Source organism: Globicephala melas, chromosome 2 (genome assembly GCF_963455315.2).
Source record: "Globicephala melas chromosome 2, mGloMel1.2, whole genome shotgun sequence".
Lineage (NCBI taxonomy): Eukaryota > Metazoa > Chordata > Mammalia > Artiodactyla > Delphinidae > Globicephala > Globicephala melas.
The window spans coordinates 12434634-12450944 of NC_083315.2; the positions used below are offsets into that span (position 1 = coordinate 12434634).

The 16311-nt window shown below is 37.7% G+C and overlaps 1 protein-coding gene across 1 annotated transcript in view; it reads right to left on the reverse strand.

The window, feature by feature from the left end:
• Positions 1 to 16311, reverse strand: part of ARMC3 (armadillo repeat containing 3) — a 102346-nt gene that overhangs the window by 50380 nt on the left and 35655 nt on the right. The window contains exons 8-10 of the mRNA XM_060293679.1: positions 15985 to 16168; positions 9939 to 10091; positions 9732 to 9837 (exon numbers count right to left, since the gene is read on the reverse strand). Of these exons, the coding sequence (XP_060149662.1) occupies positions 9732 to 9837; positions 9939 to 10091; positions 15985 to 16168 (443 nt within the window). The remainder of the gene's footprint in view (positions 1 to 9731; positions 9838 to 9938; positions 10092 to 15984; positions 16169 to 16311) is intronic.

Consider the following 16311-nt stretch of genomic DNA (forward strand, 5'->3'; position numbering starts at 1 on the left):
TTTTTGCATCTATATTCATCAGTGATATTTGTCTGTAATTTTCTTTTTTTGTTGTATCTTTGTCTGGTTTTGGTATCAGGGTGATGGTGGCCTCATAGAATGAGTTTGGGAGTGTTCCTTCCTCTGCAATTTTTTGGAAGACTTTGAGAAGGATGGGTGTTCATTCTTCTCTAAAAGTTTGATAGAATTCACCTGTGAAACCATCTGGTCCTGGACTTTTGTTTGTTGGAAGATTTTTTCTTTTTTTTTCTTTTTTTTTTTTTTTTTGCGGTATGTGGGCCGCTCGCTGTTGTGGCCTCTCCCGTTGCGGAGCACAGGCTCCGGACACGCAGGCTCAGCAGCCATGGCTCACGGGCCCCCAGCTGCTCCGCGGCATGTGGGATCTTCCTGGACCGGGTCACGAACCAGTGTCCCCTGCATCGGCAGGCGGACTCTCAACCACCGTGCCACCAGGGAAGCCCTGTTGGAAGATTTTTAATCACAGTTTGAATTTCATTACTTGTGATTGGTCTGTTCATATTTTCTATTTCTTCCTGGTTCAGTCTTGGAAGGTTATACCTTTCTAAGCATTTGTCCATTTCTTCCAGGTTGTCCATTTTATTGGAATACAGTTGCTTGTAGTAGTCTCTTAGGATGCTTTGTATTTCTGCGGTGTCTGTTGTAACTTCTCCTTTTTCTTTTCTAATTTTATTGATTTAAGTCCTCTCCCTCTTTTTCTTGATGAGTCTGGCTAATGGTTTATCAATTTTATTTATCTTCTCAAAGACCCAGCTTTTAGTTTTATTGATCTTTGCTACTGTTTTCTTTGTTTCTATTTTATTTATTTCTGCTCTGATCTTTATGATTCCTTTCCTTCTGCTAACTTTGGGTTTTGTTTGTTCTTCTTTCTCTGGGTCCTTCAGGTGTAAGGTTAGATTGTTCATTTGAGATTTTTCTTGTTTCTTGAGGTAGGCTTGTATAGCTATAAACTTCCCTCTTAGAACTGCTTTTGCTGCATCCCATAGGTTTTGGATCGTCATGTTTTCATTGTCATTTGTCTCTAGGTATTTTTTGATTTCCTCTTTGATTTCTTCAGTGATCTCTTGGTTATTTAGTAACGTATTGTTTAGCCTCCATGTGTTTGTGTTTTTTATGTTTTTTTCCCTGTAATTCATTTCTAATCTCATAGTGTTGTGGTCAGAAAAGATGCTTGATATGATTTCAATTTTCTTAAATTTACTGAGGCTTGATATGTGACCCAAGATGTGATCTATCCTGGAGAATGTTCTGTGCACACTTGAGAAGAAAGTGTAATCTGCTGTTTTTGGATGGAATGTCCTATAAATATCAATTAAATCTATCTGGTCTATTGTGTCATTTAAAGCTTCGTTTCCTTATTTTTTTCATTTTGGATGATCTGTCTGTTGGTGTAAGTGAGGTGTTGAAGTCCCCCATTATTATTGTGTTACTGTCGATTTCCTCTTTTATAGCTGTTAGCAGTTGCCTTATGTACTGAGGTGCTCCTATGTTGGGTGCATATATATTTATAATTGCTATATCTTCTTCTTGGATTGATCCCTTAATCATTATGTAGTGTCCTTCCTTGTCTCTTGTAACATTCTTTATTTTAGAGTCTATTTTATCTGATATGAGTATTGCTACTCCAGCTTTCTTTTGATTTCCATTTGCATGGAATATCTTTTTCCTTCCTCTCACTTTCAGTCTGTATGTGTCTCTAGGTCTGAAGTGGGTCTCTTGTAGACAGCATATATATGGGTCTTGTTTTTGTATCCATTCAGCAAGCCTGTGTCTTTTGGTTGGAGCATTTAATCCATTCATGTTTAAGGTAATTATAGATATGTATGTTCCTATGACCATATTCTTAATCGTTTTGGGTTTGTTTTTGTAGGTCCTTTTCTTCTCTTGTGTTTCCCACTTAGAGAAGTTCCTTTAGCATTTGTTGTAGAGATGGTTTGGTGGTGCTGAATTCTCTTAGCTTTTGCTTGTCTGTAAAGGTTTTGATTTCTCCATGGAATCTGAATGAGATTGTTGAAGGTAGAGTAATCTTGGTTGTAGGTTCTTCCCTTTCATCACTTTAAGTATATCATGCCACTCCCTTCTGGCTTGTAGAGTTTCTGCTGAGAAATCAGCTGTTAACCTGATGGGAGTTCCCTTGTATGTTATTTGTCATTTTTCCCTTGCTGCTTTCAGTAATTTTTCTTTGTTTTTAATTTTTGCCAATTTGTTTACTATGTGTCTTGGTGTGTTTCTCCTTGGGTTTATCCTGTATGGGACTCGCTGCGCTTCCTGGACTTGGGTGGCTATTTCCTTTCCCATGTTAGGGAAATTTTCGACTGTAATCTTTTCAAATATTTTCTTAGGTCCTTTCTCTCTCTCTTCTCCTTCTGGGACCCCTACAATGCGAATGGTGTTGCATTTAATGTTGTCCCAGAGGTCTCTTAGGCTGTATTCATTTCTTTTCATTCTTTTTTCTTTATTCTGTTCCACAGCAGTGAATTCCACCATTCTGTCTTCCAGGTCACTTATCAGTTCTTCCGCCTCAGTTATTCTGCTATTGATACCTTCTAGTGTAGTTTTCATTTCAGTTATTATATTGTTCATCTCTGTTTGTTTGTCCTTTAATTCTTCTAGGTCTTTGTTAAACATTTCTTGCATCTTCTCAATCTTTGCCTCCATTCTTTTTCCGAGGTCCTGGATCATGTTCACTATCATTATTCTGAATTCTTTTTCTGGAAGGTTGCCTATCTCCACTTCATTTAGTTGTTTTTCTGGGGTTTTATCTTTTTCCTTCCTGTGGTACATAGCTCTGTGCCTTTTCATCTTGTCTATCTTTCTGTGAATGTGGTTTTTGTTCCACAGGCTGCAGGATTGTAGTTCTTCGTGCTTCTGCTGTCTGCCTTCTGGTGGATGGGCTACCTAAGAGGCTTATGTAAGTTTCCTGATGGGAGGGACTGGTGGTGGGTAGAGCTGACTGTTGCTCTGGTGGGAAGAGCTCAGTAAAACTATAATCCACTTGTCTGCTGATGGGTGGGGCTGGGTTCCCTCCCTGTTGGTTGTTTGGCCTGGGGCGACCCAACACTGGAGCCTACCTGGACACTTTGGTGGGGCTAATGACAGACTCTGGGAGGGCTCAGGGCAAGGAGTACTTACCAGAACTTCTGCTGCCAGTGTCCTTGTCCCTACAGTGAGCCACAGGCACCCCCTGCCTCTGCAGGAGTCCCTCCAACACTAGCAGGTAGGTCTGGTTCAGTCTCCTTTGGGGTCACTGCTCCTTCCCCTGGGTCCCGATACGCATACTACTTTGTGTGTGCCCTCCAAGAGTGGAGTCTCTGTTTTCCCAGGTCCTGTCGAAATCCTGCAGTCAAATCCTACTAGGCTTCAAACTCTGATTCTCTAGTAATTCTCTTCCCGTTGCTGGACCCCCAGGTTGGGAAGCCTGACGTGGGGCTCAGAACCTTCACTCCAGTGGGTGGACTTTTGTTGTATAAGTGTTCTCCAGTTTGTGAGTTAACCATCCAGCAATTTTGGGAGTTGATTTTACTGTGATTGTGCCCCTCCTACCATCTCATTGTGGCTTCTCCTTTGTCTTTGGATGTGGGGTATCTTTTGTGGTGAGTTCCAGTGTCTTCCTGTCAATGATTGTCCAGCAGCTAGTTGTGATTCTGGTGTTCTCACAAGAGGGGGTGAGAGCAAGACCTTCTACTCCGCCATCTTGGTTCCTCCCTCAATCTGCTTAACTCTGCTTCTTTTCTGTTTTATTCACTAGCCTGTTGTATTTTTTAGATTCCACATATGAGTGATATCATACAGTATTTGTCTTTCTCTCTCTGACTTATTTCACTTAGCATTATGCCCTCCAAGTCCATCCATGTTGCTGCAAATGGCAAAATTTCATTCTTTTTTATGGCTGAGTAGTATTCCATTATATATATATATACCACTTCTTTTTTTCTTTATTAATTTTTATTGGTGTATAGTTGCTTTACAATGTTGTGTTAGTTTCTGCTGTTCAGCAAAGTGAATCAGTTATACGTATACATGTATCCACTGTTTTTTGGATTTCCTTCCCATTTAGGTCACCACAAAGCATTGAGTAGAGTTCTCTGTGCTATACAGTAGGTTCTCATTAGTTATCTATTTTATATATAGTAGTGTATACATATCAATTGTAGTTATTACTTTTTATAATTTAATTTTATTCACTGTGTTTTATTTCTTAAAATAATTGTATGTTTTGAAAAATATCAACAATCGTATTATTTTCTAATCTTTTCATTGTTTACCAATAGCCAACATTTAGTTAGTGTTCACATTGGGAAATGAAAAGCATTGAACTCTTTTCATTCTTGGAATAACTTAAAAACTCTAATTCTGATCAGATCCAACAGATGGCAGTGATGTTATAAATTAATAGTGTAAAATATTCTTATAATATGTAGGCTCTGCCCCTCAGAAAATGTGAACCAAGAATAAATTCTCTCAGTACTTGCATACATAATATAAAACTTTGATATGACTACTTGGATAAAAGAGTACAAAGTAAATATAACATGAAATTTAGCTGAAATAGTACTTCTTTCAAAAGCGAACAACTTTCTCCTTTCCAAAAAGTATTATAAATTGGAATTGTCAGAAAGATTAACAGTGAACCAAAAAAGATAATGGTGTCCAAATTAACTAAGTGGATTACATTTTTATTTAAAATTCATTATTGCTTCTTGGTTTCCTTTTTTATCTCTTTCTATGGGGGTTGTTTTAACCTCACTTTTTACTTATTCACTTAAAAATGATATTACTTGTTTTCCCCCAGTCACTTTAAATAAGTGAATCTGGCTATTCTTGTCCTCTTTTCCTATACCCTCAAATAGTTATTTTTATTCTTATTCATTGCCTTTTGTCCACTTTGAGTGACCTTTTTCTGCAGATAATAAAGAACGAAAAGTATGGCTAGAAGACCCTTAGAGCTAAGTAGCTCTCCACTTTGTGATCCAAATTATGTGAAAACAAACAAACACCACAATACAGATGATCACTTTCTGTTTCAAGTTATGGGCATTGTCAGAAAGACCTTCTGTTTTTCACTGTCCTTTTCCTTTTGGTTGTATTTCCCCCCGAAAGCCTGCTATGGGATGGGCACAATTCTAGATGCTTGGTGTGTGTCAGTGAATTAAACAGACAAAGGTGTTGGGTGCTGGTCAGAGAACATAATGAGTGAGCTGTATGGTATGTAAGAAAATGATAAGAGTTATGAGAAAAGGGCAGTAGGAAAGGAGGATGGAGTATGTGTGTGGGTGGTACAGTTGTAACCACTGTGGTCACCACATTTGGGCAGACCTGAGGGGGTGAGGGACTGAGCGGTGGGCATCCTGGAGTAGAAGAACATTCCACGCAGAGAGGATGGTCATACAAAAGGCCTAAAGCAAAACACTTCTGGGAGGTGAATGTACTCTCAGAATATATCTATTTTACGCTTCATCATTTTACTCTCTGACATTGGCTTGTTTGTAAGTAAAGGGATTTGTGTTTGTTAAATTATTTTTTTAACTACAATTTCACTTATCCATAACTCAATACCTGGAGACTTCACATATCCAGAACACACATGAGAACTATCAGAAAAAAAAGAAAGGAAGAAAGAAATGGCCTGTGAAGACCAAAACACCCCTTAGAGCAGTAGCCTCAGGTCCTCCCTTACTGCTTTTATGTAAACTTTGATAAAGCTTGGTTACCTGGTACCCAAGCTTTTCACTGACTGAAAGGAAGGGATCTGAAGAGAACCTCGGCAGGGTTGTGCCTGCCAGTCAGATCTACAGACAGCAGTGAATATTAACACTGCCAGCCTGCCAGTAGGAGTCAATAAAATGCACCAACCCCAAAGGCACCCCACCTAGAGGCTACACTCAGAGAGGAGGCAAGCACCCACCTTCCCTAAGGGGCCCTGACGACACCACTGTGGAGCGTACGATAGCCACTTACTCAAAATGATAACCATACCCCACCCCCCCAAAGTTTTGATTCAAACTCATTACAAATTTTTAAAAGCTTTGTTGATTATAGAAGTAAATTTTCAAGTGTCTAGAAGACTTTATCTAGGAAGCCTCATTCACAGAAAATAACAATTAGGCAAGATCTTTTGGTACCAATTAAAGAGATACTTATAATTCAAGTTGAAAATCTTCCACCAAGGGGTGTGGATGACCTGGTTATTTATTTATCATTGCTACCAAATTTCTCATCATTCTCCTATTTTATTACATTTGGGTGTGTTTTCTCTTGCAAGAGCACAAATCTGAATCCAGGTATTTTAGATTGTAAATTATTTTATGTATATTATAAAATTCTGTTTTTAGATTATAAAAATACTTTGACTTAAAAAAGCATTTGCCAGTTTTGCAAAGAGAGTCACAGCAAAGTATGTTCCTCTTTCCTCTGGTTGATTATTTTCTTTACTTCAGAAAATTCTGATTTACCCACAACTTTCCAAGCAAAACTCAGTTACATAAAGGAAATTATACCAGCATTTTATGTTTTCATAACATGCCAGTTACTACTCAGTTCATGAAATGAGTCTCCAGCTCCAGAAGGTACCCTGAGTGTAAGAATTAGAAATCCATTTTAGGCACTTGAGATAGAAGTATAGGGGAAGGGGTTACATTTTAACAAACAAAATTAGAATTCTCAGGGCTTAACTGCATTAAAAAAAAAAAAAAAAAAGGCTAGCAATTATCAGGTATCCAAACAGCTACCAAATGCACCTGGAAGACAATAGCTCTGGGTTTTTGCCTTCTTCTCTTACTACTTAGGTGTGGTGGAAAAGCAACTTTCTAACTATTTCTAACCCTCAGCTCCAGCCCCCCGGCAGCAGAGGCAGGGACTCAGCCTTGCTCCTATAGCTAGCACTTTGCTAGGAAAGCTGATGAAATGGACTGCTTCTAAAAATCGATGCTGGAAACACTCACCAATGCCGAGTTTAAGATAATCTTTTAAAAATGATCTGAGTAGGAAACATTTTTTTACTACAAATAACCAGTCATCTTTGTTGTCTGTTCTGCTGTGGTTGGCTTCAGTAAGTACCACCCTAGAAGGATCGACAATGGGGCTTGTTTGTGTTCATTCCTTTTGATTGACTATAAAATCTTTTTCAACCCCAGTTTTCAGCATTTGGCACAAACAGGTCAAATCTGACTCCATTTCCTCCTCAAAACCATTAATTTTCAGTATCTTTTAGCTCAAAAAAGTCCAAAGTAAAAGCTATACAGACCTCAAAAAAAAATCCATAAAACACTTTTATTCATGTCCCATTTCCCTCACCAAACGTAAGTTGGAAAAAAGAAATCACAATGTATAGTACATAATAGGTTAAAGAAATAACAGCAATTAAAATTTATAAAAAATTAAATTACAAAAATAAGGTTGATTGTCATAGAGGAAAAGTCAGGCAACATTTAGCCCTAATTGGCCTCCCTGTGTTGACAAAATGGAACTATACTGGCAGAAGACAAAAATCTCATAAATAGGTAATTGAGAGAGAAGATCTGAAGGCAGCTTCTTTTAGAACTACTTGCCATCCTAATTTTCTATGATTTTATATAAAACGACGTAAGCCAGGCAAACTCACATCAAATCAAGAGGGCTGTGTACACTGGAGACCTTTTAGTGTGTGTTAGGTAATATATAAATCTAAAGGCACTGGAGATAGAAGTGTTTTGTGTCATAAGATTTTTGCACTGGCATGACTACACTGTAAAAATCACTGAATATGTTGTTTTCAAATTGCTACTTACTATGACCCAATATTCTAGAAATGTGTGTGCTTTCATACAGATGATGATGGCTCTGAATTTAGGAAATTATCATGTCAAAGATTGTAGCTATTAAAGGAACGTAATTTTGTTTTGATGCTTATGCATTTCAGCTACGTTTTTATTGGACATTGTTAGATTTTTAGTCATTCCATTAAGGTCTTATAAAATATTTGTGTGGGAGTATGGAAAAAGAAAGAAAGGGTAAGAGACAGACGAACTATATGATGGGGATGGAGGAGGATTTATTTCAAGTAAGAAATGGGTAATTTTAGGCACAATGCCACAAAACAATAATAAATGAGTGTTAAAAACTAATGTACTGAGATGGTTAATTTTATGTGTCACCTTGACTGGGCTAAGGGATGCCCAGTCAATAATGGTGAAACATTATTTACGAGTGTGTCTGTGAGGGTGTTTCTGGAAGAGGTCAGCATTTGAATCCGCAGACTGAATAAAGATCCCTCTTATCAACGTGGGTGGGCATCATCCAATCCACTAAGGAACTGTACAGAACAGAGGAGGAAGGGTAAATTTGCTCTCTGCTTGAGACGGGACAGCCATCTTCTCCTTTCCTTGGACATCAGTGCCCCTGGTTCTCACACTGGGACTGACCTTTACAACCTTGTTCTCCACGTCACAGACAGCAGATCGTGGGACTTCTCAGCCTTCATAAGCTCATGAGCCAATCCCTATAATAAATCTCATATATATATATCTCCTATTGGTTGTGTTTCTCTAGAGAACCCTGACTAATACTCATACCATATTTAGGGAAGGTAAATAAATTTTTTTTTACTCTTCTTTATTTATTTAGATTTACTTTTTATTGAGGTTACATTGGCCTGTAACATTATGTAAGTTCATATGTACATTATATTTCTACTTCTGTATACACTATGGTGTGCTCACCACCAAAAATTTAGTTTCCATCCGTTACCATACAGTTGATCCCCTTTACCCATTTCCCACTCCCACGCCCCACCACCCCGCCCCTTCCCCTCTGGTAATCACTACTCTGTTCTTTGTATCGATACATTTGTTTTTGTTTGATTGGGCTTGTTCATTTATTTTGTTGGTTTGTTTTTTATATTCCACATAAGAGTGAAATCATAGAATATTTGTCTTTCTCCATCTGACTTACTTCACTCAGTATATCTTCAGGGCCCATCCATGTTATCGCAAATGGCAATAATCATTTTATTTATGAAAGTTGCCTTCTAAAAATTCTTACTGTTTTATAAGGCAACTGTATCTTCTGTAGAGGAAATAGTAAGGCTTTGGGGTCTAACAGATCTGGCTTTAATTTCTAGCTCATCTAGTTGAATGAATATGTGTACCCAGGAAAATTAGGGAAACTTGCAGAGCTTCAGTTTCCTCATTAGTAGATGGAGTATCTAGACAATTAAATTTTTAAATGAATATAAATTACATTTCACAGTGTTTGGAATACGGAGGACATTCCTTTTCAACCCTTCTCCATAAGTATATACCCATATATGTTGTTTTCAATGGACTTTTAAAATGTTTCTCGATTTATCTAATGTTTATGTCCTTTTAAAATTGGTTCTTTAGAATTTTTTTCTTGATTTACCAATATTTGTAGACTGTCTTTAATATTTCCAACATTAGCCAGTTTTCTCTGTTCTGGAACCTTCTACAAGATTTAGCCTGTTACCTGCATCAAATGGCCTGCACATTTTCCCAGCAAGCCCAGAAACCCTCAAGATTTTGTAATGTCTTTGGAAAACAGGCTTATCTGCTGACTCTTATTTTCATAAGGGTTCCTAAGGAATAAATAACTCAACATAGAAGCATCTGAAAGAATATGTAAACTGCCTTGAAAGCCAGGAGATTACGATGAGCACATCTTGGACTGTTAAATATCCCATAAACAAGTCCCTGTTGAATGAGTCTTTTTGTACTTACTTTGCATTAGCGGGATTACAAGTGGTCAGATTCGCCAGGGCAAGGGCCGAAGCTTCCCTTACCTCTTCATTGTCACTTTTTAGTAACTGAATTAACTGTGGGATCCCTACAGAAAAAGAAAGGTAAAATGTGACTTTACAGACATCGATGTGAACTAGAATATGGCAACCTAAAAATGTTCAAAGTGGCCTTTTCCAGTTTGCTTACCCTGATGATTGAAAAATTCTTTGCTGCCCGAATTCTCACACATTGCCGAAATAGCTTGGGAAGCGGCAATTTTAGTTCCATCGTTTTCAGAACCCAAAAGGGTTACAAGGCATTTTTCAACTTCTTGTTCGTGAAAAAGTTTTCTATTTTCAGCTTTCATAAACCAAAAGGGAGAAAAAAAAATCAGAATTTTGCTGCAAAAACTGTGCAAGTGTAAAGACTTCCGCATCCAAAATATGATAGGAATTCAAACTATTTGTTAGCTTTAGTCACAGTCTAAAATATATACCTATTTATCCTTTAGAACACAGTGATTATGCAAAATGAATTATGGGCATTGCATTTTTTTCATTTTCCCTCATATGATATCAGTACTATGGCAGAGAAAATTCTGTAATAAGAAAGAAGCAAGCTTCAGACTTAGCAAGAACTTATTTAACATCAGTCATGTGCCTGTCATGGTGCTGTGTTCACATGCGCTGTCTTCTCACTGAATACAAAAACCTGTTTATTTTAAATACAAAGCCCTATATTTGAAGAATGCCTAAGACGCACAAACTTGTGAGCTGGATGCTCAAGAGCAGAGCAGAGAGGAGGAGAAAGTCAAAATGAGTAATAAAGTATTGATATGATCCCAAGTCTTAAGGAATTTATGATCATCTTTTATCTTGTTACAATACATGCTGACATAGCAAAAACTATAATAATTACTTAATTGCTAAGTTGCCATAAACATAAAATAACATAAACATAGCACAGTTCCGTTTGAAAACAAAGTTATGACTCTTAAGTACATACCATGATATTAACCCCACTATAAAACACTAAATTAAAACCAAAACCAAAGTATTTTTAATGTTCTTTTTGTTCCCGATGTTCCTCTATTTAGTTTGATTTTTTAATAAATGACAATCTCATCACTATACAAAAGCAAATACTGCATTGAATTAAATTAGAACATTAAACAATTTTTGTTTTGTGTTCTACAGTTAATTCTAAATAAATTACTATTTATTAAAAGCATGTACTAGAAAAAATATATATTAAACCGAACTCAGTTTTAATGCTATAACAGAACCAGAGACAAGTTGGAAAAGAAACAGCTTACAAATAATTCCTTGCTAATTTATTTACAGTTCCTAAGAAAATTTTGTCATAGGTTTGGTTCTCATTAATTAACCTTTATAAAGTCAATGTAAATGATTAAAATGGAAGAATGTGTGATATGTGCTCTTAGGATGTTGATATACAAGAGAAGAATATTTTGTTAGAATAAAGATCTCTGCAAAAAATGCTGATACTACCTTAGATTACATCAACATGTGGAAATAATTCACTACTTGTACATATTTTAATTAACTTTTTTCCCAGAGATATCTTCAGAAATTATAGCAACTAGGTTTCCACTTTTATTGATTTTTGTCTTCTTTCAACAATGATTTTTAAAAATTACCTTTTTCACAGAAGCGGTATCATGGTCAGATGTCACCACCTTTGCAAATACTGTTTTGGCCTTTGTTCCTCTGATACACAGATGTATGCCGGAGCAATCTGGCCATCACTGGCACAAGCTAAGTCACTAACACTTCTGTTCATTCATCTTAAAGCAATCATGAACCATGTCCTATAATCCTATCATTTTAATTCCTGCTCCTTTCATTTAAAACTGGAATTCAGTCAGGCCATAACTGTTTCATTAACAAGCTGCGATTAATACTTTAAATCTCAAGTATATGGCCCCTAAAATGTTTTAAAATATATGTAGTCCTTATTAGTTTTCCCTGAATAAACAAGATCTCAAACTTTTCCAGAATCTCTGACTTAAAATCCTCAGATTTATAATTAAGACTTCCAAGATGGGCTTCCCTGGTGGCGCAGTGGTTGAGAGTGCGCCTGCCGGTGCAGGGGACACGGGTTCGTGCCCCGGTCTGGGAAGATCCCACATGCCGCGGAGCTGCTGGGCCCGTGAGCCGTGGCCGCTGAGCCTGCGCGTCCGGAGCCTGTGCTCCGCAACGGGAGAGGCCACAACAGTGAGAGGCCCGCGTACCGCAAAAAAAAAAAAAAAAAAACTTCCGAGATGATGCTCAATCAACTTCACTAAACAGAACACTCTGAGTGGATTCTATCAAGAAAATCGACCAAAAGAATTAATTTGAAAAGACTAACTTTGGAGTATGTGATGGTTACAATAAACAGTGTATACACAATTATTGGAACAATTTTTAAAAACTAATTTAAATACTGTGGGCAATTAGTTTCTCAACCCTGCTGGGAGTGTTCTCAAAATCCAGCTGTGTTCACCAGACCTCAAAAGTGCTGACTGCAGCGTGGCTATAATGGATTTAAAAGATGAATTAACATATTAACCAAGTACCTTCATTGAATTGCTACACTGAGAAGTATTTCCGTGTTAATTACACAGAAAGTAAAGATGGCAAGGTAATTATGCTACTAATAGAATAATGTCCTTTAAAAATAACATTTGTTCAGTATCACTAAATTTAAAAGCATGAGGTTTTGTATCTGAAAATAAATCTGTATGTAATGATGCTTTTCTTTACCCATTCTCAGAAGTTGCTAGTGGGCCACCTGTGCTCCTGCTGAGATGTTAATGCAGTTCATAAACCTCATGGCAAAATGGTAGTTAACACCTTCCTCCTCCTGGTGCCAGGTCAAAGGCATACTAATTTAGGGGTGCGTATTAAAACTTTACTCAGCAAACAAAACTTAAAGAGTGTATATTATGTGGTTTTGTTTCAACTGTGTTTTTGACATGCAATGACAATGCTAACCCTAACCCTAGCCTACAAAAAACTTTTATGATGATGGAAAGTAAAAAGAGAATGTTATAAATGAATATGGAACAGTATAAGGAGCAACATTTGTAAAAACCTACTTATGAATGGAGTTAAGAAAATATAAACTGGACTACATCAAAGTTTAAAATGTCTCTGCATCAAAAGACACAATCAATAGAGTTAAAAAGGCAACCCACAGAATGGGAGAAAATATTTGCAAGTCATATATCGGATAAAGAGTTAATATCTAGAAAATATAAAAACTCCTACAATTCAATAACAAAAAAATTTTAAACCCAGTTTAAAAATGGGCAAAGGATTTGAATAGGCATTTCTCCAAAGAAGATTTTTTAAATGGCCATTTAGCACATGAAAAAGATGCTCAACATCACTAACCATGAAGGAAATGCAAATCAAAACACAAAGAGATACCACTTCACACCCATTAGGATGGCTACTATTAAAAAAAAGAAAAAAAGACAGAATATACCAAGTGTTGGCAAGAATGTGGAGAAATTGGAACCCTTGTGCCCTGTTGATGGGAATGTAAAATGGTGTAGCTGCTATGGAAAACAGTATGGCAGTTCCTCAAATTAGTAAACGTAGAATTACCGTATGATTCAGCAATTCCAATTCTGGATATATACCCTAAAGAATTGGAAGCGGGGGCCCAAAGAGATATTTGTACATCTGTGTTCATAGCAGCATTATTCACTGTACCCACAAGGTGGAAGCAATCCAGGTGTCTATTAGCAGATGAAAGGATCAACAAATGTGATATAATCATACAATGGCATATTTTTCAGAGTTGAAAAGGAAGGACATCCTGACACATGCTACCACATGAAAGAACCTTGAGGACATTATGCTGAGTGAAATAAGCCAATCACAAAAGGGCAAATATTGTATGATTCCACTTATATAAGTACTTGTAGTCAAACTCACAGAGACAGAAAGAATGGTTTCCAAGGACTGCAGGGAGGGAGAAGGGGGGAGTTATTTATTCATGGGTACAGAAGGTTAGGCTTGTGAGACGAAGAGGCCTGCAGCTGGATGGTGGTGATGGTAGCACAACATGAATGTATTTAATACCACTGAACTGTACGCTTAGAAATGGTGAAGTCGGTGAATTTTATATTATGTGTATTTTACAATTTTTCAGAAAAGAACAGACCTCATCTCCTTTCCTTCAGTCAAAACCTGCCCTTCTTCTTGAGTTCCCCATTTCTGTGAGTGGCACCATTCTACATCCAGCTGTCCAAGCCAGAAGGCCTTGTCCTTGGCATTACCTTCTTCTTCCCCCAACCCACAGAGTCATCCAACAAACCCATATGGACCCTCAAGCACCGTGCTGCTGGGTCTCCTTGCAGACGCCTCTGAGTCCATCACGACCACCTCGGCTCTGCTTCAGGACCCCCCTCCTCTCACCTCGATCACTGCAGCAGTCCCCTTCCCGGTCTTCCTGCATCTGGTCCTGTGCATGTCTAATCTCTTCTCCACTTTGCAGCAAGAGTGCTCTTTCTCTAAAAAGTGAAAATCTGTAGGGTTCCCTCCCCTCTCTAAGTCACTTGAGGGGTGCTTTGTTGCCATGAAAATAAAGTCCAAAGCTCTTAAACTTGGCTCGTGATGCCCGTTAGCATGTGGCGCCTCACTACTTCTCCGGCCTGGACTCTCAGTTTTCTGCTGCACTCTATTGACTGGCCATTCTGAAAACTTTCAGCTCTGGAACTCACCACGCTCTGTCCCTCTCTGGCCACTACACACTGTCCCTTCTCCTCAGAGCACTGCTGAGCACCCACGACCCACCAGGACCTTCTTTGCCCAGCCAGTTTCCCTCATCTCCTCTAGGTCTGAACCTGTAAATCACCTGTTCCAGGAAGGCTTGTCTGACCCGAGTCTGCGTTAGGTGGACCCTCCTGGGGGATCCTGTTCCCCCATCATCAGGCACGTTTAACACGGCATCGCGACTGCCTGCTTACTTGCCTGCCCTGGGTTTGTTGATACAAACTGGGGGCTTAATAAACATTAATAAATGAATTCATAAACAGTCCAGATAGTCTGTAGCTCACTCACAGACACATCCCTAGGTCACTGCAGTGCCAATAGCGTAATTAGTAGTAGAACTAGAGTGCAAGAGCTCTCCATCCCGTGCTTTTTTCACTACTGTATCAAGTGATGGGTAATAAACTCACGAAACTTGTATCACAAGAGGGGCCAAAACCCAAAGAGAAGTTGAGATACGTAAAAATTTTAGGTTTGACATGGCTCATGTCTTTCCATTGCCCTCTCATCTGGTCTCAAATAACTAAGAAGGCCTGGGATAGATGGAGAACAGAACTGACCAGGAAATGACAACGCCTAAGTTCCTTTTGGGAGAATTCTGAATTAAGCAATTTTGTCAAAATTAATTTTACAGGCTGTCTTTAGATTTGGCCTGTATGATGTAACTCACGAGGCACCTCTCTACTGACTTAGTACTGGGAGGTGAAATTTGGCACACTGCATTAAAACTTTGAAGAAATCCAGTATGGGTTGAAAAGGAAATGTTTCCCATAATATAGACATATATACAGATGTGAGTATATATGTTTAGAATATAAATCACTTAAACTAGTCAAAGCTGTCATCATTTATAAGAGGGGTGATGTGGAAGGGGGAAAATAAAATCACATCTTTTATTAAATAAAATACTCCAAATATACATAAATTGAAATTATAATTTTATCTTCAGTGCTCACGATGTAATTAATCTCCCATATTTTACAGATTTATGTCAACATAGCTTGCCAGTGAAATGAAAATTGTATTTTGTGTATAGTATGAGCATATTATTTTTCACAGCTATATAACATGGAACAGCTAGACTCCAGCTGCAACTCGAAATTACTGTATAGATATCATTCCAAATGTGGATTTATTGAAATGATGTTTTCGGGATTACAGAGAGTGCATACATTCTGTAAAATTTCAAAATCAGGAGAAATAAAAGCTTAAAACTTAATTTAGGAATGAACTGTTTAAAAATAGGTTATAATTAAATCATATTGAGTTTATTAAATCCTGGACAAAGCAATCTCTACTTTTACTTACTAGCATTGAGATGAATTTTGATCTTGAATAGTAAGTATAGCACTATCCTCAAATGACCATCTAAAAGCAGACAAATGCTGTAGCATTTGTTAGCACTAATTGAAATCAAGACTACAGGAGGAAATAGGTATGCTTAGTTTATACAAAATGAGACATACGATCATAAGCGGCTTTAGTAATTGCTCTTGCTGCATTCTTTTGAATATCAGGAATTGTAGAGTTTTCTGCAAATGATAGGAGCTTCTTAAGACCCCCTGTCTGCTGAATCATCACCATGGTATCCATATCTTCAAGGCAATTGGCCAACACGGAAAGCGCTTCTATATGAAGGTCACTCAATTCCTAATAATAAAAGCAAACACAACTTTAGAAAATTGTAATAAAAGCAATCCACACTTTCCAAATTTTATTACAAGAGGGACTCAGATCAGTCAGAACATAATGTAATTAATTTTGTTGTGACAGAGGCCCAAGGAAACAGTTCT